At 35.1% G+C, this 25,106-nt stretch overlaps 1 protein-coding gene across 2 annotated transcripts in view; it reads right to left on the bottom strand.

The window, feature by feature from the left end:
* Positions 1 to 25,106, bottom strand: part of LRRC49 (leucine rich repeat containing 49) — a 129,318-nt gene that overhangs the window by 103,431 nt on the left and 781 nt on the right. Inside the window, exons 2-8 of one of the 2 annotated variants that reach the window (XM_045530934.1) lie at positions 24,673 to 24,729; positions 22,644 to 22,731; positions 17,878 to 18,075; positions 17,433 to 17,535; positions 13,828 to 14,031; positions 6,707 to 6,773; positions 2,783 to 2,926 (exon numbers count right to left, since the gene is read on the bottom strand). In XM_045530934.1, coding sequence (XP_045386890.1) covers positions 2,783 to 2,926; positions 6,707 to 6,773; positions 13,828 to 14,031; positions 17,433 to 17,535; positions 17,878 to 18,075; positions 22,644 to 22,731; positions 24,673 to 24,729 — 861 coding nt within the window. The remainder of the gene's footprint in view (positions 1 to 2,782; positions 2,927 to 6,706; positions 6,774 to 13,827; positions 14,032 to 17,432; positions 17,536 to 17,877; positions 18,076 to 22,643; positions 22,732 to 24,672; positions 24,730 to 25,106) is intronic. The other variant, XM_045530942.1, reaches the window with a different exon arrangement.

Genomic DNA, 25,106 nt, shown 5'->3' with positions numbered 1-25,106 from the left:
GGTAGATATACAAATGTTGGTAATATTATTTACTATTCTTTTGAGGATGTCTGAAATGTTTCATAAATTTTTTAAAGAGAAAGATACCATATTAGCTAAAAAGATACTTTGGTTTCAAATTTATAAAATTTCCAAGAAAAAGACTGGTGAATAAACAAACAAACAATAACTTTCTACAGCAAAAACATCAGAAAAGGTTTCTGTTCAAGATGGTGAAGTAGGAAATGTATTTGTTTCCCCTCCTTCCCAAGAGTCATTGGGTGAAGCAATAAAAATACACTAAAAGGAGTAAATTCATACAAATCCTAAAAATAACAGAATTGTCATTAACAGACCAACATTACTGATGAATTTCAGACAGCTGGAAAGCTGATGGGATCTAACTGGAAATTACTGTGAGTGAGGAGAACCATAGCTCAGAACTGCAAGAGAGATGCTGCATTCAAATGTAACAATTTTTTCTGACCAAATTCCATCTTACTTCATGCAGTCAGTGCATACAGGGAGCAGGCATGGACTATGATGAACTGGTGAATCAAGGAGGTGCATAATTAAAGATCTGTCTACTCAACAGCTATTTTTGGAACACCAACAAACCCACCCAACTCCTACGCTTGTCATGAACATAAACATGTACAGAGTAGTTGGCTGAAGAAATCCTCAAGTAGAGCCTCAGAAACTATTCTCTAAACAAAGCAGTTATTTGTCAAGGAAGGATGGAGAGTGGATGTTTTATCTATGCTGATAATTAATAACTGCGACAAAAGAATCAGAGAAAAACAAGAAATGGCAGTTTCACCTGGAACAAATGAAAATAAAGTCCTTCTACCCCAAAAGTAAAGTCTTTCTTATTTTGGTATGGAGTAAGCCTGCCTTTTTCTTTCCACTCACCCTAAAGGGAAGTCCACAACTACTTACACAAATCTAGTGATAATTCTAGAGAGAGATCTCGCGGTTAAAAATACCTATTCAATAGCACAAGACACAAGACACTTACTTAACATAATCCTTCAGTTAAGAATTATCAGCCATTGAGGAGAATCAAAATCATGAAATAAAAAAAAGCAAAAAGAGTAAGTGTGATAACTGACCCTAGAGATCAGAAAAGATAATGAAAGAAAACCCCGATATCCTCAGATTAAAAAGTCCCTTGGATCTTTTATGAAAAGGATGCTTTCAAAAATAAATAAATAAGAATTAGATGAAGTTTCTTATTTAGCCTTATATGTATATTCATAATTTTCTAGTATTAATATACATGATACTTATCATTAAGTATCATTTTTAACTCTTAGAAATTAATTCAACTTCCTTTTCTATAAGATGTTTACTGCCACCTAAATTATAACAGCAATGATTAGACATAATATTCAATGGGAAATTTAGTAAGCAATTTCCTGGATATACATTATGCACTTTCCAAATGAAAGCCAAAGTATAAGCAAGAATATACTAGGGCCAATACATTCTGTTCCCCACTCTACCAAAGCTTTGTGGAATCTTACCAGACCCAGTGTCCTAAGGACAGATTAAGTCTGGACTCTGGATGTCTTTTTTAAATAAACATTACAGTTCTAATATTTATATCCAACCTGGGGAGGGGTTGGCATAATTTAGAAGTTCTGAAATAAATCCATGCCTTGGAGAAGGTTCTGAAGTTTTCCTAACCTCCTAGAAGATAGGAGTATTTCTTGGTTCACATTTTCTGGGAAAACTTCAAAATGAAACCAATGTGTACAATGAGGCCTAGAGATAAGGAATCATCTTGTTCCCCAACATTTTCAAGTATACCATTTACAGTACACTTAATTTTTTACTAATGAAACTTAATGTCCTAAAAGAGTTAAGAGTTAGATTGTGCCTTTCAAAGTACTTAAATGATACCAGAGAGAACCTAATGCAGTTTTTTTATGGCTTTTAAAAAAAGGAAACTTGTTAAAAGAACCAATAATGTTTTTCTTACCCTTTATCCTATTATACAGCTGAACAGTTATATTTCTAGTGCTCTTCACACATGCACAAATATAAAATACCTCAGAATCAAGCTGCTATTTAGTTGTTGACCTTCAGCAAAAATCATAAATCTGACCAAGTTTGTCTCAGACTTCCAGAGTCCTGTTTCTGTAATTTTTTGCTCCCACAATCTAACTCTTTTCCTGCTGTTCACAATGCCAGTTCTCTATCATCTTTACATATTTTTTCAGAATCAACAAGCCAAAAAAGATCTTAGAGCCAAACTAGCCCAATGTCCTCATTTTAGAAAAAGTTAAACTGAGGCCCAGAGAGTTAAAGCAATTTACTTAATGTCACACAGCTAATAAGAGGTGAAGCCAGGACTAGGCCTCTGATGTCCCCCTATACAATGCTCTTTCCACTGCCTCTTTAAAAATTGCAAAGGAAGTATGTGTTTTCATAACCCTCAACCTCTCCTCTCTGGGCCTTCTCCCCGGTACAACAATTCCTCAACTTTCAGTCACCAATAAGCTTCCTTCTTATTAATTCTATAACCATGACAAAACAGGAAATGATTCAGTACTCATTTACACTAGCTGATTTTAGTGATAACACTTCTAATTTTATATTTATTCTTTTAAAAAGAAAATACCTCAATACTTTCCAAATCAACATACTACAAAACTTAATAATTATATCCACAATTCAAATTCAGAAAAAAAACTAAATAACCTTAGATTTTTTCTTGCATAAAGCCATGCTATGACATTTGTTTCATTTACTTGAAAGAAAGCCAGAAAGTACATATCAGTTCCATTTTAATACTTACCACAAAAGTGATTTGATTGTGTCGCAAGTTAAGTTCAGTTAGTGAATCCAGCCCATTGAGATTATCGACGTGACTTAAAAAGTTTCTGGCAAGATTTAAAACTCTCAAATCACACAAATGATTGACATTTTCAATTTTGGTAATCTGTCAAAAAATGGGTGAGGGGAGATTAGCAGGCAAAACTCTCAGTATGCATGTCCTAAAAACTGTAAAAATAAAGTATCCAAAGTCATTGGATTCAGTGACAAGTTTATAGGCAGACTTTTAAGAATCTATTTCTTATTTCCATGTTGCAGATAATATGAAGTCATGTGAAAATTAACTAAAAGACCATATTTTAAAATTTGACTATAGTAAATATTTGAAGTAAATTTCATCAAATAAGCAATGCATCCATTGTCTGGGGTAACTCTAAGAGCCCAATACTGTGCCAGGTCCTGTGAAGGTTACATATTACCTGCCAGATAGAAATGTACTCTGAGTGCAAGGCATACACTTATAATGCTTTGACAAAGCAAGTCTGCCCTCTGAGAGAAAAGGCAAGGGAAAGGAATACCAAGTTCCCCTTCTCAATTCTATTTATACTACAAAATCCTGAGAGTGGTCAAGAGTCTGAATGGAAAGATTCAAGGAACTAGGATCCCCAGGGGAAGGTGAGCATATTCTTTTATTAGTGGAAATGCTTGAGAGGAGATAGTTCAGTTTAGATAGATGTTTAGTCAGGGTACAATATGGTAGATACCAATTGTTTAAAACAAGAGGACTTGAATTATGGAATATGCATACACACATAAGCACGGAACTGCGGCAGAGTTTGAGTTGCCTACTAAGTTGAGGGTAAGTACAAACTAACACCGTGAAGTGATGAGAGCTCAGCATGATTTTAAGCCCCACTACTATAATATAGCAGGCACAGCACAACAGGATGAGTTTCTGCATGACACAGAATAGGAGTCCTGGTGGAAGACTTCATCAACCTCTTAATGTAATGTACTTAAGTAATAATGAGTTGTACATATAACACGTTTCTTCTGAACATTAAGAAAATGAATTTCAAAATCACCAGAGATTAATTTGCTCATTTGTACCCCATCACAGTATATTTGAAATTTTTTATCTAACACTTCAAAGCAGATGTCAGCTAAAAGAACTTATATTTTCCATGTTGTTATTTGGATTCTCCCTTACATTCAAGAAATACCATCTAGATTCCATCTAGGTTCTAAAAGAGAAACGTATGTTTATTATAAATTCAATAATAATATGTAAAGACAACCTATGACCATGTTTAAAATTAGTTCTGAGATTTATCTAACGTAAAGTGAAATAAAATTATATAAAAGTTGAAAAAGAAGAAAGGTTATGAGTATTTATAAATGATAGAACTGTGTAATAAGACATAGAGTAAAACATTTCAAAACTAAATAAGTGATAGAATTCAAAATGTATGAAACCAATAAAAAGCAAAATAGACACCACAGAAAAAAAGAAATTAGTAATGTCATTGCAAGCTTGAAAAAGCCTCCCAAAATACCAATGAAAAACATATAGGAAGAATAAAAGATAAAATGGGGATATAGAAGACAGACAATGTAGAGACAACAAATATAAATGGGAAAGAAACAATGTCTAAATATGTAAAACTTTCCTGAGCTCAAGAAACATAAAAGGGCGCAACTGTATGAACTGCATAGTGTGTCTTCTCCTTTCTGCAAATAGTTCTGGACAGTTCTTTTAGAAAAGTACTCTTTCACATGGTCCTGGTAGGACTTACTATTAGAATGGCTGTATTTTTGAATTACCTTCTAGTTTGAAATGTCTGAAAAGAAACACTGTTAATTCTTATACATAGGTATCAACCTGTAATTTTTAAAAAAATCACTAGGGATATTGTCTGGCTTCTTGGTTTGCAATCCGAAAGGCCAGAATTGTGTAAACTGCTATGGGATAAAGTCAGTTACTCATTGCAGCCATGGACAAAGTCACAAGAATAGATTGGGTGACAGAAGCTTCAGGCAAAAGGTAGTGGAAGGTGAGAGTGTAGTTCTTGATTGGTTGATATACTTCACAGCAAGAAGAAAAGATGATGGGAATGTTGGAAAGCCTGATTACGGGTCACGGTGATTAGAAAGAGTCCCAAGATAGACTGCAGGGCTTATTAATGCACCTAGGAAAGCTGGATACTCCAGTCTTATCTTCATATATAAGAGTAACCTAGACTGCTCTGCCTGGATAAAGACATAGGAGTAAATTTAAAAGACAAAAAATATCCACTTAATTTCTTTTAGCTTTTTACTATCTGATGCTAAATTTTTAGAGTTAGAAATTAATTGTTTCATTTTGAATAGTGTATCTCGTAACTTTTTAGAAACCTAGGGTCACTAAGACTTTGATAGTCTTTAAGACTATCTTTGCTTTGAAATACTCCAAATTTTTGCCTGTTAGATTTATATATTTTGAAACAAGACTCAGATTTTCACTTAAAACGTCCTTCTTGTAGTTATAGAACTTTGAGAATAGGTTGTGTAGTACAAATGTCTAATCTGAATACACAGAATAAAATATGCTGACTTATATAATATGTAAACACAGGTCAGTTAACAAGGAATAAAGCATTTTTTTCATCAATATAATGGTTGGTAATGCCTAAACATAATGTATAGCTCAAATAATACGGTGTTCACTTATCAGGTGTTCTGGAAGATCTTGGGTAGTACCCATGAATTCTTAAAGGTATATTATAATTTGAAAAATGCATAAATGTTTATTACTTCTCATACATACATTTTAAAATAAACTTGAGAAAAATATTGCTACCATAAAATGTAACACTAATAGTTATAAACAAATTTTAAAACAGTGGCCTACAAGATTAAATACCTATTCCTTAGCCTGGCATACCAAGCCCTCCATAATCTGGCCTTTACCTACCTTTCTAGCCTCTTCTTTCACTGTTCTTTTACACATGTTCAATTCTCTAGTGGTAAAAATTACTTACATTGTTTTTAATCTCAGTGCCTTTGCATATGATATTCTTTTATTGTCAATACTCTTTAATTCCTCTTCCCCTTCCACCACTATATAACAGGATAACTTTCCCTCTACTGGACTGACCCTAACCAGCCTGCAGAGCTGGACAATTCCCAGGACACCAACACTCCTCCCACTACATGCACATGCAGACACACACATTGGGCTGGAAATAGATTAGAACCTAGTAGATGTAGTCTATCTAGATTTATTAAGGTTTTTATTAATTACATTAGCTTTCAACAAAACTATTGGGACTAACAGGTGTCAGAAAGCCTAGCAAGATCATACTGAGTGTTTACCTGACCAACTGCAAGCAGCAGTGGCAGCTCTTGTTCATCAACAGGCAAGGACTCCTGGATCATCCCTGAATATAGGTTCATTACTTCAGAAGAGACTTTACCTTCTGCATGAGTATGTATCTCATGTAGCTATTTGTAACTAAATACATTTCAAAGATAAAAATGTAAATGGATGAGCAAAGGGCTAACATAAAAAAGCCAAGTTGCTCTGACGGAGAATAATAAAGAGAGGGAACATAATAAACCAGATACAGAAATTAAGACAGACAGATATAGAGGTAGACAAATTGACTGAACAGAATAGGGAGCCCAGATCGGTTGGATAATATAATGTGTATTATAAAAATAACTTAATAAAAAACTAAACAAAAAATAAAATTATAATAACTAAGGATTCCAATGTTTTATAAGTTTTATCTGTCATTTACTGCTAAGGAGTTATCAAATCTTATATGAATAGCTTAATATCTTAAAAATTCCAGTGAGTTGGTAAAATAACTCTTGAAAAATTCAATGTATGATTTTTATATCTTTTATAATACCAATTTTCTGGACTTCCTCTTAAAAAAGGAGTGAAAGGGCTTTACCATACCTGATTTCCATGAAGGTCCAAGACATCTAAGTTTTTTAGATTTTCCAGATTTGAGATTTTCTTGATTCTGAAAATCAGAATAAATAGAGTAAGTAGCATAGAAATATGGATGTATCACATCTCTCTGTAAATCAAAGCATGCTAAGGTGTAAAGATGCAGCTCATTTTAGTTGATTCTCTCTCCCTTTCTCTATATATAGTTATAATATATATGAAAGGACGGCCTTGCTAATTAGCTATCTAGCAGAGAAAAATAAACTATCTAGTTTATTAGATAGTTTATTAAGTATTAGTCTTTAAGATTCATCACCTGTCTTTTAATATTAATTAACTGCCTGCTGAGAATGTTTTCACAGCATTTGAAAAGAGCTGAGCATAGAGAAAGGAAGTATAAATCCTCCTTTACATTCACCAGACCCATCTGGCCAGATAAGACTATCTCTAAGAGAAGAGGAAAAAAAAAAAAGACAGAAAAAAGAAAAAAAGAAAAACCAGACACAGCAGCTCCACAGCCATTTTCCTACTGTCATTTTCCTGCTATCAGTCTGCCACAATAAATTTTTCTTTTTTTCCCTTTTTCCCCATAAAAATCCTGAAGCCTTCTGTTGCTACTGTGTATTTTTATAATACACATTATATGGGTCATTTCCACCTTAGGATATTTATCCTTGCTGTTCCTCTTGCCTTAAGGCCTTCAGCACTTCTCTATTTCTTTCTTTGTGCCAAGCCCTTTCCCTCCCCATTTTCTCTCAGGGAGAGTAAAATAATCTTCTTTCTATCCTAATCTTTGTGTTGAGAATTCTTTGTCATCCTGCATATAAATTGCCACCTTAACAATATGTATCTTAAACAATAATATATTTCCCTTTGATTTATTATAATTTTAAAGATGCAATACCACTAGGGGTAAGATAGCTTAAATGTTTACCTTTAGAAAAGAGCAATTCTACTTCTAAGAACCTTAGGTCAAGGCACTTATGCAAGGCAGTTCCCTTCATCTTAGAATACAATCTAAACTCCTTACTTCGGCCGGCAAGGCACTAAACTATCTTGCTGCCGACTCTTCCCCCACCCAGTCTTATCACTTACTACAGGCTCACTCCTTTCGCTCCAGCTACAGGGGCATACTTGCTGTATTTCTAACCTGACAAGGTCATTTCCTCCTTAGGATATCTACCCTTGCTGTTCCTTCTGCCTTAATATTCTTCCGCCAAAACTTCACAGTTCACACCTTCACATTATTAAGGTCTCAGCTCAAACATCTTACAGTTGCCACCAGATGACCCTATCTAAAACAGCTTTCCCTTCCTGTTCCCCTTACTCTCTCCTTTCTCTGCTTTAACTGACTTCAAAGCATTTGTCATTGCCCAAAATTATATTATTTGGGGGTTTACTTTTTAAAATTTCTCTCTTGCCAAGCCAAAATTTGAGCTTCAAGGTGGCAGAAACTTTGACATGTTCTCTACTCTATCCCCAGCACTTGTAACACTCTCTGGTACCAAGTAGGCACCCAATTAATTATTTGTTTATTGAATAAATAAACATATTAATTATTAAATGGATGAGTTTTATGTACAAGGGCATTCATAATAGGATTGTTTATTACAGAGACAAATTACACACTACCTAAATGCTTTCTACTAGACTGCTCAGTTTGTAAAACACTTATATTTATTTGAAATTTCTGATTTGTCATCTTGTAAAAAGCTAGAACTTTGCTATAAATAAAATCCCAGAATTTTATCTCTAAAATGCCACCTCTTATATCCCCTAAAGGTTAGGCCTACCCATTGTCTCCCTCATTCCTATCTTGTGTGGCTACTTTACCTGCCCAATTTCCTCCAACTGGACTCTTCTAACAAAACCAAACACCTACTTTTTATTGTTCTTCATGCTATAGATTCTACTTTTTCCTACTACCATTATTCAGTAGACAGATGAGAACAATCAAAGAAAGGACAAAAAATAAAGTTCATAAAACTCATCTTTATCACCATATATTTATCACTATTTATTCCTGTTGTCATTGCTTACTGCCTCAAAGAACCATTTCAACCTTTCTAAAGTTTCCAGAACCTAGATCATCCATTGAATGATATTTATATGATATATATATATGTTGATCACTATTTAACATAATGCAAACTTAAACTTCGTGAATATCTGTCTCCTCTTGACCTCAGCCATCCTGTATCATTGCCAAATCAAGAATCACATCACCACAAACCAATTAATTCAATTTAATTTATAAAAATATTTATCATAAACCCACCATGTATCATCACCATGTGGTTGTACTTCTCCTCATTCCATTATCACAAAGATACCACACTCCCTTATGACCACAACTTCTTCATCAGTCTCTTCTCTCACACCATCACCCTGGCAGAATCTACTCTTTTCCTAGAAAGTACCCTATATCCTGAACACCTCTATGTCACTTCATCCAAACCATCAGCATCCTTCTGGACTCATTGGAATTCTTCATTAGACTTCATCCAGAGCCAGGCATTTAATACTATCCTATCTACCATTTAAATCTCTAGCTATTTGGCTAGCCCAACCTTATGGGAAAACAGACAAAACTTTCAACAAAATTATTCCTCTTCCTGCTTTGCTCTTGAAATATCTAGAATAACTGGAGAAAATTACAGTACCCTAATAATATGGTTTAGGAAAGTCATGTTTTATGATAGCAATCTGATCTCACAGCTAGTAGAGAAGCCTTTTTATTCAATTCCTTTATACTCCCAAGCTCACATTCCCTAAAACAGTGGTTCTCAAACTTCTGAGGGCTTGCTAAACCAGTGACTATCTCTCAGTTTCTCTTGTCCTCCTTTGAACCAGCTTTGTCATCCTGCTGCTTCCCACATTATTGAGTTAATTAAAACATTGGCCTGGCCGGGTGCGGTGGCTCACGCCTGTAATCCTAGCCCTCTGGGAGGCCGAGGCGGGTGGATTGCTCGAGGTCAGGAATTCGAGACCAGCAAGAGCAAGACCTCGTCTCTACTAAAAATAGAAATAAAAATTATCTGGACAACTAAAAATATATATAGAAAAAATTAGCCGGGCATGGTGGCGCATGCCTGTAGTCCCAGCTACTCGGGAGGCTGAGGCAGTAGGATTGCTTAAGCCCAGGAGTTTGAGGTTGCTGTGAGCTAGGCTGATGCCACGGCACTCACTCTAGCCCGGGCAACAAAGTGAGACTCTGTCTCAAAAAAAAAAAAAAAAAAAAACACTGGCCTGTGATTACTACCTATGTATCTGAGAATTATATTTTCAAAATTTTGAAAATTATACACCAAGGATAATGGAGATTATCTGAGCCTAAAGTTCTCTGATCTGGAGAATCAATGTAGACTGTTTCTGTGTTTATCAGAAACCCTGAGCACCTTTAAGGCACTTCAGTCACAGAAACCTTCACATGCAATATGTCTTCCCACAGAATGCCTCACTCACTCATTCCCTTTTTGTTGGGTCTTCAAGCATTCTTTTAGCTTTGACTCATATTGGCTTTATGGCTCGCACTTCCTTCAGATTCTGATTGCCCAGGTGAATAGGAAAGAAAATAGACAAGTAGCTCAATCAATTAAACCCAAGACCAACCAAAAATCTTGCTGTCTTGTTCTCCTAAGTTGCCTTTGCCGTAAATTCTCTCTCCACCCCCACACCTGAAATAACCTAAAAACTCATCCAACTCTAAAGAATTTTGAGGTAGATGAAGGCTTCCGTTGACTTTAGGGCCACTTGTCAGATTAGCTATTGATATGAAGAATTTGCATAATCCTATTCAGTGCCCAAATAGTTGATTGATTTTTATATTAACATCAATGTAACCTGAAAGATTTTTTAAAAAAGAAGTTCTCCCACTGAACGGAAACTAAAACTAGAAAAAGACTAGCCTCGCTCATCACCTCAGCAGCTACAGACCTCTAGGGATATATTGGAGCTGTCTCTGCAGGCCACATTATGTCACTGATGCTGGGATAAAGACTATCACAGGACCTATACAAAGGCTCAGCTCAGGTGTCAGAGACAAATCCTTATGTGGGAAATTTCAAGGAGTTAAAAAGAAAGGCACAGAGAATCCCAGGATCTGGCAGAGTTTTGTATCCACAATCCTAGATGATCAGAAGAAAATGTAGATAAGTTCTATTCATTAGCCTGTAATTATGAGGGCACCAAAAGTTCTAGAAAGGATGAGCAGGGGATATTGAAGGCAGAAAAATTAGAGGGCAGGAACTTCAACAGCAAAGTGGAGTTGGTAGTTCCTTGGTGGCAACGGAAACTTCACATACAGCATCTGAGCAGGGGTCTTTCTAGCTCTTGAATAGAAATCTATATTGAGCCTCCCTGAACCTTGAGGCATCTGGTTACTCTGGATTTCCATATATGGTTCCAACGTCTTGGACTAAAAGATAGTGCAGTCCTTTGCAACGTGGGATGGAGAAACCTTTCTGGACTTTACCACCAGGGGGCATCAAGTCATCCAAGACAAACATGAGACATGGTGGCAGATGTGCTTCGGTCTTCACCAGCCTTCTCAGCTGGGTTTGCCTAATGCTCACAAGGACTGCCTCAGGATAGATTTGCATCTTCAAAACTAACGGGCTCCATGCTGTAACAAAGTCTACTGGCTGAAGAGCACTTGGCATTTGTTTTAGGGATCAGATTTGCATTTTACTGATACTTTAGAAACATACAATTTGGGAGAATGTAGAAAGTTATCTTCTGACTCCTTTTCTTTTGATTCGTTTAACAGCTATTTTTTTATGTGAAAAATAAAGTAAAATATGACCAAAAACAAACAAACAAAGAAGGTGGAGGAGTAGAAGGAGGAAGAAGAGACAGCATTAGATTGCTTTTACTTCACCAAGATGAGGATATAGTAGAAAGGCATTAGGTCCCTTCGAGTTGGAAGAACAGAGACCTTAAATAAAGTCAGAAGGTCAGACAGACTGTCACCTTAAAGGCACAAGTTATCAACAAAAAACAAAAAGCAACAACTTAAAAGTTTATTTCGGAGAAGCCAGAGAAGATGAAAAGTAGAAGTAGGAAGAGAGAAGAGATGGAGAGATGAATTAAAATGGCAGGAACCAGAGGCAGCAGTTAGATACTACATTTAAAACCAGAGGAGATTAAAAATATCACTAGAAAACACTCTTAACTCAAGGACTAAAAGAAGTGCAAAAACTCAATAGTATTAAAGAATAAATGTAAGTTAGAAAAAGAAATCAGTAACTCCATAAATCAAAAACTAGTAAAATGTCTGGAAGAGATAACAGGGAACACCTAGAAGGGAATGCCTTAAATGTATGAAAAGTGAACTTCCCTCCTCACCTTACTCAATGAACTTCTCTGGTGGCAGGCATACTCCTACTATATAGAGTTTGTAACTTTGCAAAAGTCACTTTATCTTTCCATTTCTTCATCTGTAGAATGAGAAAGCCGATCTCTGAGGTCACTTCAAGCTTTAATACTTTAGGATTGTATAATCCTTCTGCTGTGGTTGGGATACTTGACCCCTCCAAACTTCATGTTGAAATTTGATCCCCAATGGTGGCGCCTAATGGGAGGTGTTGGGTCATAGGGGCAGGTCCCTCATGAATAGAGGATATAGGGGAATGGTAGGGAGTAAGTGAATTCTCACTCTATTAGTCCCTACCACAGCTGGCTGTTAAAAAGAGCCTGACACTTTCTTCCTCCTCTCTCACCATGTGATCTCCACACGCATCTGCTCACATTCACTTTCCACCATGAATGGAAACATCCAGAAGTTCTCACAATGCTTCTTGCACAGCCTGCAGAACCATAAGCCAAATAAACCTCTTTTCTTTATAAATTGCCCAGCCTCAGGTATTCCTTTATAGCAACACAGACTAAGACACCCCCCAAATTCCCTCATACTACATGCTTAATTTAACACTTGAACTAATTGTGGGTGATAAACCACACTATTGGGAACTTTCAAAGAAACCACAGAGGACAGATAAGAGTCTAGAACTCTGGGACATGATCTTGGAAAAAATATATTATCATTGGGTGGTAGGAATAATGATTGTCAGTGCTCAGAACACAATACCCTGAATTATGGCACCTAGGCATACTGAGTAATTTAAACTGAAGGAAATTAAGGAAACCACAAAAGCAGGAAAGTCACTCTCTAACCTTTTCCCCTGAAGCCATAAAAAGAATTCTCTGACCTACCTCCCCTGAAAGTAAGTCATAAGACCCTCATTCCAGAGGGATCCTGTCCTATACCCCCCAAAAAGGAATGAAGACACAGAGATGCCAAGAAGAATCTGAACAAACAGGTCTTGCTAAGTCTTCCTAGTTTATTACCATTGTATCATGCCTCCTTTTGTTCAATCATACTTCTAAACAACTGTCTACTTGTCATCAAACCTTAGCATAAAAATACAGTTTTCCCCATTTCTTTGGGTCTTCATTTCTGACGGCTCCTGTGTCACGTAAAACTCATATTAAATGGATTTGTTATGATTTTACCTTGTTAACCTGTGTTTGTTATAGGAATGTCAGCCATGTGCCTTGCAATGGGTGAGGAAAAGATATAATTTTTTTCCCCCTACAAGAAGTAATCCAAAATCCATGCTGGGGGAATGGCGGTTGGGGGCGGGGGGCACACAGAGTGAAGAAGGGGTAGGGGAACCTAACCTGGGTATAATGCTATATCTAAACTTTATAATCTGAAAATATAAAAATCATTTTTAGATTTTGCTAAACAGCCCTTCTTTATAGGCATTGCAAAAACTATCCAGTCAAGGAGAATAAAGAGAAGAGTCATGAATAAATCTCAAAGAAATGAGTCAGGAATGTGTAGCTGCACTGCATAAAAGAGCTATATAAAAGGAACTGGGGAAGTTCATACAGGATATAATATTAAATACATACTGAAACTGCCATCTGAAAAAGAATCATACTGAATCTCATGAAACAAATTATGACTGAATCTTAACATTTAAATAATCTTTCAAAAATGTTAGTCAATTAGTTTCTTAAGCATTATTTAATTCTGAGTTGCCATCTTCATACCACAGGACTCAACATTAGTCCTACATATAACATTAGGCTATAAACAAAAACTGCTGTATAAAGAATACCTGTTTTTCCCCAACAGAAGGACACGGAGGGATTTCAGAGTAGAAAGCCCACTAATTTCTTCAATCTGGTTATCATATAAATCCAAGAATATTAACTTCTGGAGATTAGAAATATTTTGGATCCGAGTGATAAAATTGTGTTGAAAGTTCAACAAACGAAGGTGTTCTTCCCCATCGATGATGGGACATACAGTCAGCTTTTGCCTAGAAAAAATTTTTAAAAGTTAATAAGGTTCTGATTCAGCAGCCTACCTTTTCTTACAAATATTATTAGTATCTTTGTACTCTCATTCTGTGAGGAGAAAAAGATAAGTTGGACCACGTCCAACCCCATGAATTAAGTGACCTATATTTAATTGTAAATCATTCACAAAAAAGGCAATAGACTTTGACAAGGGTAATTATTAAAATTAAGTCTAAGCTCTTATTGTATTAAAAAAATCTCAAGTATCAATTATTTCACAAGAAATTGACTTAACATCAGAAAACACCCAATGTAATTACCGTTTGTTATAGAAGTTTAGATGGCAGAAAGAACCATGTCATAAACCAGAGAAGTGCCTTTGGCATCAATCCATTGATGTAAGATTTCCCAGGCAACTAATTTATGGGAGAAAAACCATATAAAAAGATCTTTCATAAAATTACAGACTCTTGAGCTGGATGGTATCTTCAAAAGAGCAAGAAATTCAGTCATCTGCAGCTCATTTTGATAAAAAGAAAAAATTCATCCTGAAATCCATTAATGGTAAGTGGTCCTTACTGAACAAAATATGTTTACATGTTCAACACTAACTTTGAACTTTAAGGAACATTTAGAGAGCTACATGGTAGATTGAAACCGTAAAAATATATGCCTTCAGCTGTATTTAAAACAGTAGGCCTCTTTTATGCAAAAACATATATTACATGTGAAGTAAATAAGTGCAAGACCTTTTAAGAATTCTACTGGTATAATAATATGGGCAGAAAGGAGGTACTGAATGATTCTACTCTGAGAGGTTAAAAGGAGTTTTCAAGGAAAATACAGTTCTGAGTGTGAACCACTCTAATAGGGAGGTTTATAAGAAAGAATTTGTTCAGTAAAAATCAAGTTACTAAATCAAGCTTTACAGAAAATAAACTAGAGTGTTACAAGGATAAGTGAAACTATGGAAGTAATCAGAATCATCCTTATAAAGAGAAAAAAAAGAATGATCAGCAGAAAAAAAAATGAATGTTAATAGCTGACAGAGATATAATGTTTAAAAATATAGATGCTGAAGAAATTGGTTTAAAATAAGAGGAAAGGTAAAAAATATTAGGCAATAGTTTTTTTAATGTGTGATTGTATTTAGAATTCATTTCATGCATTCAATTATTCTACCATAGTTGGTACTTTGGGTTTATAAATTATAAATTAATAATTTATGAGTATTCTAGTTTAAAATTTATATCTTTGTACACACACTTAGCAAAAAACTTATGTCATTTTTCTTGCTTCAGTCTTTCTCTACTTCTCATAGTTAAACTGACAGATAACCCTTAACTTCTATTTCATCCAATTCTTGTGTCAATCATCACTGAGACAGGAAAATAAATAGCCTCTGATCTCCCTCTTACATAAATTACTGTAGGTAGCTTGAAATGAGGTCACTTTCTCAGATTCCAAACATAGTGGCTAAATCCCAACTCCAAAGCTCACTTATATGCCCCTTAACCCCAGGAATCCCTATCATTCCACCAGAACAAGCAAGCAAACACACATAATAACCAATGACCCAGTGCTCTCAAGGAGAGAGTTTGTTACATCCACAAAACTCTTGAGTTGCTATATCTCCTACCCCATTACTGACACATCTATTGGACAAAGTTTTTGCTTCTATGTTTCCCTCTTGGTGCCAAAAGGCTGCCTTCCTAATACTCCAGGCTTTCCTTACCTCCCTGAACAGCCAGAGCCTAGCTCCTCCAAGTATTTCTTTCTCAGGGCTGGATTCTACTCTCGATCCCTCAGTCTCTCAGCTAAGAAGCCACACAGCATGGTAGATCTGCCTTTGGAACTCACTACCTCTACCCACTGGCTCTCAAATAATGATCCCTAAGTTAGTTCTTTGCTGCTAGTCCAACTTTCTTGATACACATGCTGGTACTGGTCAAACTATAACTAACCCTATGAAATCTTTGTGATTCTGCTATTTCACAACCAACTTTTAAGCAGAATTAGTTCTTTTGGTCCTGACTTTCTTGATAAGCAAGTTTCCACCTGATCAAAATTTGCTTCTCCACTCCAGAGGCACAAGCTGCTGAGGAGCCATCATCATACTTGCCTGAGTTACCATGAGCTACTAACAGTAGAAGCACCTGACTTGTTATGTCACAGTCTTACAAATACTGGCTCCTGTTAATATCAAATAATATGAAAACTGGAAGGCTAAGGTGCTATTTTTGACGAGACTTGTAAAGACCAAGAAAAAAAATACCACGAAATCCCTCAAAACATTAAAATAATATCATGAAAGTTATAAATATTAACTAGCATCACAATCTCAAAAACCATTAATATTTCATGGATGTCATGAGAGATACTGCCCTTTGCCTACAAAACAACATGTTAGACTTTCCAGAGATATTTTTTGCAACTACAAACACAGATGATCTGTTATAATTTTTTGTCAGGTGTGTAGAGCTAAGCTAAAGATATGTACAGCAGAAGTGTCTTCTCTGCCAGTTATACCACTAGGGTAAGGGTTGAGATCTTTCATCTAACATCCTATTGTGGATATCTTCCTAGATATAAAAATGGGCATTGAGTCCTAAATATATTCATTTATTCAAAATTTTTTTATAAAGAGCCTATTTTGTACCAGGTTCTGTTCTAGGTGCCAAGAATACAGAATTGCATTCCTGCTTGCGGAACTTACATAGAAGGAAGACAGATAAACATGATAAGTGAACAGTTAATGTTAGAGGTTGATAAATGCTAAGGAGAAAAATAAAGCAGAGAAGGGGGCTAGGACTATCACAGTGGAAGGGGCTGCAATTTTGGAGAGGGCGGCCAGAGAAAATCATCCCTGAGATGATGACATTTGAGTAAAGACCTGAAGGAGGTAAGGTAGTGAGCCTACAGATATGAGGAGGAACAGAATTACAGGCAGAGGAAACAGCAAGTACAAAATTCCTGAAGTACAGGCATGCTTGGTGTGGTTAAGGAACAACAACGAGGCAGGTGTGGCTGAAGCAGAGTGAGTGAATGAGAGTGTAGGAAGAGATGAGGCCATTAAGGTAACAGGGAACTAGAATGGAAAGGCCCCAGCAAGCCTGTGTAAGGATTATATTGCAAAGTTTTTTCTATCCCAAAATCCATTTTTGTCAATGTCATATTTTAGAATTGCTATAGTATTCTTTTGGAGTATAGTCAATCTCTTTTACATTATATAGATATAAAATTCCTCACGATGCCTCTGGAAGGGTAAACAAAAAACTGGTAAAAAGTGACTATATCTAGATAGGAGAAATGGATAGCTGAGGAACAGGAGGAGGCAGGCAGACTTTTGCATCTTTCAAACCTTGTACCATATCTATGTATTATCTAGTCAAAAAAATAAAATAAAATAAATTGTCCTCACCTTTCTAGGGTCAACCTGTCTGAGTAAAGAATTTTCTCTTCAGAAGAACGTTGGAGAATAGGAAATGATGGCATTGATGAGCTCACCAAATTAATATGATCACCTATTAAAAATGATATACAAATTACTTGATTAAGAAAAAACCTTTTAAAATCTTGAAATTAAAGTCACCTTATATTTGGAGAACTTTGGCACCTACAAATATCTTATCTAGAAAGTTTCCATAGCTCTCTCTATTTGAAGTAAATTACTAAATTTGAGTTTGTTTCTTTCCTCCTTAAACCTAAACTATGTGTTCTGTGTGTGCCAAATAATATTTCCCTTGCCTTAGAGACTGGTTGAAAGTACAGAACACTACTCTAGTGCTATCTTCAACCCTTTGTAATCCTGACTCTTTGTACTAAATTTTAACTCTCTTGTAACTGAGATGATAGTCCCTCATTACCAGATACATTTGGGCCAGCACTATGACAGCCCTGCCGGATTCTGGACTTTGAAGATGTCTGAATGGAAGAATCTCCAAATGCTGATAAAGAGCTCGTGGCAGTTTTCATTTCCAGCCCATATAGTTCTGTCACATTTGTTGTGGATGAGATGCATGATGATTTACTACGAGGCGAAGGACTTATTACTCTTCCATCTCCTTCAAAATATCAAAAAGTTTATCACAAAGCTACGCAATACATGACTTTACTATAGAAAATACACAAAAGGTAGTTTTGGATAGCAGATGTAAACCTTGCATCATCACTTTTTCTTTGTATGTTCAGCTACTATTAGTAGAGAATATTGCCAAAATACCAACATGGGTATCAATAAATCCAGTACACTTGTAGTTGGGGGTCCACAGGGCATATGACACCCCTATGACAGTTATAGGCTGTTAGTTGGTTTTCCTGCCATTAAGTAGCTTTCAATCTAGCAGGCAAACACATATGAAATTAATAAACTAAATAGAACATACATAAAATGCAGAATAAAAAGAATGCCTATTTATATATTTGCATATAAGCATGTCTAGTTATTTATCACTTAATGAAGATGGTTACAGATGAGTTTCTGAGGAGATGGATATCAAGATATAGTCTAAATGACAAGAAGAATGTAGAATGGCCAAGAAGAAATGACAGGAAGTTCTATAAACAAGGTAAGATTTGAGTGACAGTTTGAATTCCAGAGGAAATCTACCATATTTTCCTCTATAAAGAGAAAATCTCCTGAAAGCAGCAACTGATGTTGAGTGTTTAAAGGGAGCAATAAGTAGTAAAATAGAACCTGAGGTAACCACAAAATTCTGCTGCTTAAACTAATCAATAAGGTGAAAAGACGAAAACCAAACCTAGGAAGCTAACATACTCTTTGGGAGGACATCAGACAATATGATGACAACTTAAAATCAAGTTCCATACAAATCATATTAAAAAGTAAAGCAATGGCATTTGCTAGCTTCTTCAGGTCTGCAAGGCATAAACCAAAGTATCTCACACCTAGTTTCTTGAACAAAAGAATCAGTGCTCACATCCCACTTTTCTGAATATCATGAAATCAAGACAGTGATGATGGTCTAGAATACAACCATTCAGAAATGACATCATGTCCACCAATGAACCAATCTTAAGACATGACCACCTGCTAGCAAGATACCCTGGCAATCATGATTCATTAAATTGATTTGGAAATCAAAAGTTACATGGTTAAAAAATCCAAAACAAATAAAAAGCATATTAAGGATTAACTGCAGTCTAAAATTTAACTGATTAAAGATTAATTGGTCAGCTAAAGAAGAAAAAGGAAAAACTCCAAATAATAGACAACCTTGATTTCTCTTGTTAGCATTTGAGTTTGGTTTTTTGAATTATTTTTAAGGGTTCAAGCCAATCCTCAATTTAAGAGGCAGACTTAAACTTTATAATTTACAAGACTTGGGATTTAGAAACAATCATGAAAGAGTAAATTTCAAATACATTCAGTGAATAAAGGAATTTTATCCTAACACTTTTCAGGTCTTATTTTACACAGGAGTCATAATCACTAATAGCATGGTGAACTTACTATCACTGTGATATACAGCTTATAATAAGTAGCAAAAGACAAGAATGATTAGGTAGAAAGGCCTTGAAATCCACAAACAAGATCCTCTAAATGTGTAGTCAACAACTCCTGCGCCACTGACTGGTACCAGTTAGCAGCCTGTTAGGGACCAGGCCGCAGAGCTCCACTGCCCCCGCACCCCCTCCCCCAAGAAAAATTGTCTTCTATGAAATTTAGGAAAGCTCCTCAATCCCTGACATTAGGAGGTGAGCGGTGGGCAAGCCAGCCAAGCTTCATGTGTATTTACAGACGCTCCCCATCACTGGCATCACCACCTGAGCGCCACCTTCCCCACCCCCACTCCCACCCCCACCCCAACCCCAATCCATGGAAAAACTGTCTTTCTTTTAACGGTCCCTGGTGCCAACAAGGTTGGGGACCACCACTCTAAATGTGGGAACCAGAGGGAATCTGTGGTTAAAATATTCACATATATATGTGGGTGTATAAATACCCACATATAAACTATATCACTATGTGGTAAAATTTTAATTGAAATACTTCCTCTGTTATTATTTCTCATATCACTATTTAATTTCTGTATATGTAGCCCTTGTCTTCCCAATTAAATTTATAATCTCTTTGAGAGATGGACCTCATTTTATATCCTTTATATTCTTGGTAGAACCTAAACACAGTAGGCAATCAGTAGATAAATTAATTGTTTTTCCAGTTTTTTAAGACTTAATTGGGAATCTAGTTTATGTATGTTATTTATGTTAAAAAAGAAAATCAGAAATTCTTGCATTTTCGTATAAAGATGCTGAATGAATTCTTTTATAAGTAGTACCTCCAAGTCTAAATTTGGTAAGAATGTTCGCTGCACTGCGCCCTCCATATATAAATGGATGGATGGGTGGATGTATGTATGAATGGGTAGATGGATACATGAGTGGATAAATGGACAGATGGGTGGGCAGATAGAATGATGGGTGGATGGGTAGTAAGTACATTGCCACATATGTGTGTTCACTCTGCCTTATCTTTGAGATTGTTTTGGTAACCAAAATCCTGATTCTAGATTTTTCCAGCGATTTATGATGATCCTAAGAGCCAAGCATTGCCTCTTCCCCTCTGCAAACATATTTTAAAATTCTTAATTAAGGCACTGAATCAATTAAGTTTAGGTTAACTGAGATTTTACTGTAAAGTATTCCCTGCAATATCTGACTCTTACAAAATGTTAACGATGCAGGGGTTAACTCTTAACAATATTTTAAAAAGTCTAAAAGAAATCACATTTCAAGTTTTAGACTAATCAGCTGAAATAAAACATCAAGTTTCTTTACTTTTGACTGAGAGTATCTTTGATTAATTTGTACTGACAGGCTATGATATGTTTGATTAATTTTGAAAAATAAGAAACAGGCTAAAATTAATTATTATGATTGGGCATCAAGATGCAGTTTATTATGCAGAGGTCCCTAATGTTTCCTAAGAAAGTGCTAGTTATAATTTTCCCAAATTTTTATGCCCTGAGAGGTAAAAGTTGAATACAAAAATCAAGAAAATAGCTATACATTATGTAGTCTTCTTTGCATGAAACTTCCTAGAATGATAGAAACGGTACATTGGAAACAGCCAGGTACACATTTAAGACATATCAAATGAGTGTCCTGTTACAAAAAATGATTTTGAATAAAATTTTTTAATTAAAAAACCAATTAGGCTTATTTTTCCTTAAAGAGTTAATTTGTATTATGTGAGTCATTACTTATATATGAGATTTTATTCCTCTCTCAGGTTCACAAAATTTAGTGCATCCATACTATTTCCTCATTAGCAAATATCTAATAATACTTCACTGCTTAAATAAATTTACTTAGCCAGCCATCCAAAAATCTGTATAACAACTCCTACTCTAACTCAAGAAAAACTTACGGAAAGTATTTAAGTTTGATTCATGATTTGAGAAAAAAAATTAAGATATTGTCAAAAATGTGAAGGAAATTCACAATGCAAGCATAAAAAACCCTAGTTGAGAATTTTCAGGTTCACATCTATAACTCTGTGCCTAAAACAGTGACTGGGACATAGTACACACTTTATAAATATATACTGAACTGAACAAAAGAAGGCAAGACAGATGCTTCCTGCACTGTGGAACTGTAGTTAGGTTGATGCCATGTCCAGCAATTGGCTAAGACAAGAGTGTAGAATATAGGAAAGAGAAAAGACATGTCAGATTAGATGGGCCCAAGAGGAAGGCCCAGAAGTAACAAAACGAAAAGGGAAAGTTAGCCAATATTCAAACTTACCATATGTTCACACAGTAATGAGATGAACAATCTAGAAAGGCCTATATTGAATGGCCCTCTCATACAAACTCCTAGGAGGTAGAAGCAGTACTTTATGTAAGGATTTTGAAGTTTTTAAAACCAGCACATTACAAATAGCTAACAGCTGTTAGCAACCAACTAAGATTCAAATGTGCTGAAAGAAATTTTTCCTTGATTTGAAAAATATATTTCAGAAATATAATCAGATCATATAAGGTAGTCCTTGTCAACAAGGGATTCACAAACCACATCCATCATAATCACTTGTGGCATTAGTAAAATGCACATATCCAAATCCCACCAAAGACCTACAAAATCAAAATGGGGGAATGGGGAAGATGGAGAGGAAGCACTAAGAATCTGCATTTTTAAGAAGGTCCCAAGTGATATACATCAAAGTTTAAGGTCTTTAATATAATATATCTCTAATTATATGTGTTAGTAAGAGAAAGAGATTGTATCTTTTCCACTCTTAACTTTCCATTCTTTCTATTGTTTCCTTATTTCCTAAAGACTTGTGTTCCCATACTCTTACTCTCACTAATTAGCCATTTTTCCTAGTTCTAATACAGTATTTAGAACATTCTTCTCCTATTCTCTAGTGCATAGCTCACCCTCAAACTAAAATATAATAACAATAGCTTTTTATGTATTGGAAATAATCTACTATGCTATGTATATAAAATCAATTCTGATTTAAACAAATGTCAAACCAATTTGGTAACCAATGAACCGTTTCATTTTTAATTCAAACTTATTTAGATCTAGTAATTCAACATTATAAGCAATTAATATTCTTCAGAGATCAGAACCATATCTGATCTCTGCTCATTGATAATACCTTGCCTACTTGAGTAGTTTCTTTCAAGGTCATGTTGTAAGAGTCTACCAGGGAATGATGGCGTTTCTTTATTTAGCTTGAATTCGACCTGAAAAACATTAGAAAAAAATATTTGGAGATGAATTTAACAGTAACAGTAAGCAATGAAGATAATTATTAAACAATAAACAATAGCTGATGCATGCTACAAATGGATAAACCTTGAAAACATCATGCCAAGTCAAAGAAGCCAGACACAAAAGGCCACATATCATGTGATTTCATTTATATGAAATATCTACAATAGGCAAATCCAGAGAGACAGAAAGTGTATTTATAGCTTCCAGAAGTTTAGAGGAAGTAGTGATTGAGGAATAATTGCTTACTGGGTCCTGGGATTCTGTTTGGAATGATGAAAAAGTTCTGGAACTAGATAGAAGTGACAGTTGCACAACATTATGAATGTACTTAATGCCACTGAATTGTATACCTTCAAATGGTTTAAATGGTAAATTTCATGTTATGTGTATTTTATCACACACAAAATCAGAGCCAATTTCATGAGGTCAGATGAAACCATACTCCAATCTGACATCCATCCAATCCCTCCACACCCTCACCCACACCCACACCCTCACTACAACTACAATGATTGAATTTGTCCCATAACAAACAAAAAGCACACAACAAAAGCAAAATGTTGTTGGAAAAAAAATCACTGTTTTGATCAGTATAATCCCTTTAAATGTCCAATTATAATAAAATTGTATATTTAAAATGTCCATAGAGGGTATTCACTAAATTGATATAAAATAATTATCTGGTAGGAGGACTGAAACAAACAAAACTAAAACAACTTATGGTTAGCCACAAAAAAATCCTAAATATATAACTTAAAAGAATTATAATGCTTCTCGTTCATCTATGCTATAAACGTTACATCTTTAGGAAATATATAACTTAAAGGTATTTTCTCAGAATATATGTCCACACAAGAGAACATGAATAGTTTGGAAAGAATTTGGGCAAGTCACATAGCTCCTAGAAACATAATAATGGTAGAAAAGGATTTGTCCAGTGAAATCAATTAGGAAAGATTTGGAGAGAATCCATTATATCCAAATATAATAAAGAATATTTTTAATTAATCTAGCTAACTGCTATGTATTTGAGATGATTAAATGGTCTATTTTCTAAGTGGTCACCATTTTCATATACATATATAATGTAATCAATTGCTGCCTGCTTGGCTAATGGTATCCTCCTTGTGCCCTCTTACTCTCCTCATGCTGTTATCTATAAACTCTTCCCTTCACTTCCGAGTTCCCCCAGTGGCATCTATTTAACAACTTTTTAGGAAACAAGTAAATTGTGATCATTTCAAGGAGGCAAAAGCACATTGTGTCTTGAGATGTAGTTGTGTGGGAGGTGGGTGAGTATGAGTGCTCAGGTGAGACAGGAGGAAAAGAAAAACAGGTTTACCTGAAAAATCTCAAAAATTAAATCAAAAGCCAGAAATTCTGGAAATGCCAGTGATATTATGGGCAAATAGTATAGGAACAAAATATCTCATCTTTATATCTTAACTTCTAAATAACATTAAGCCTAACATATTTCCACTGTTAACCTATTTTTTCTTCCCTAATTTTAAACAGGATGTGTAGACATGCCCTCCCAAATTACCACATTTTATCCATTCTAAGATGTCATCAGTAGTAAGATATACCATTATTTTGCTCACTATTAAGAAAGAAAAAGCTTTCCCAATTAAACTAGGACATGCCATCAATTTTAAGAAAGATTCTGATTTCAGACATATGTAAATGTCAAAAACTCACCTCTTGTAAACAATGAAATAACATTAAATGTTCAAAAGAGGACTATTTTTGGCTTTACATAGACAGAAAAGAAAAATTAGCTTTATATTGGAAATCAAAACATATATACTTAAAATTTCAAGTTCAGAATCTACTCTTTAATCATGCTGCTGTTTGTGTAGAATATTAAACAATTTATCTTCAATTTAAATACCAATCTCCTTAAACCTTACTTTGTTTTTTTCAGGAAGCGATGATGTTTGAATAACCAGATGAAGCCCACAGTTCACCTGAAATGTAAAAATTAAACCATAAAATTTGCTCTTAACTTAAATATACATACACATATTCCCCCCAAAATGGTACAGTTAAAGATATAACAAACCTCCAAAAATGGTACAGATAAAGATATAACAAAAAATTAGAATAGGACAGAATGCTCGAATTTTGTTTGTTTCTGGTAAGTAAATGAACATATTCTGAGGATTTGCTGAAAACAATAAAATCACATCTAAGAATCAAAAGGTTTCACGGATTTAATTTCCAAAATGTCGGTAGCAATTTAACCCTCTAGTACCTCAGGCTTTCGACATTTGCCATTTCAGGTCTAAATAAATATCTCAATGGGACAGGTGAAGGAGGTAGGAGTGTCTAATGATAAATTCTT

The sequence above is a fragment of the Lemur catta genome, chromosome 1, assembly GCF_020740605.2.
Source record: "Lemur catta isolate mLemCat1 chromosome 1, mLemCat1.pri, whole genome shotgun sequence".
In the NCBI taxonomy this organism is placed as follows: Eukaryota; Metazoa; Chordata; class Mammalia; order Primates; family Lemuridae; genus Lemur; species Lemur catta.
This window is presented reverse-complemented; position numbering and strand designations above follow the sequence as displayed.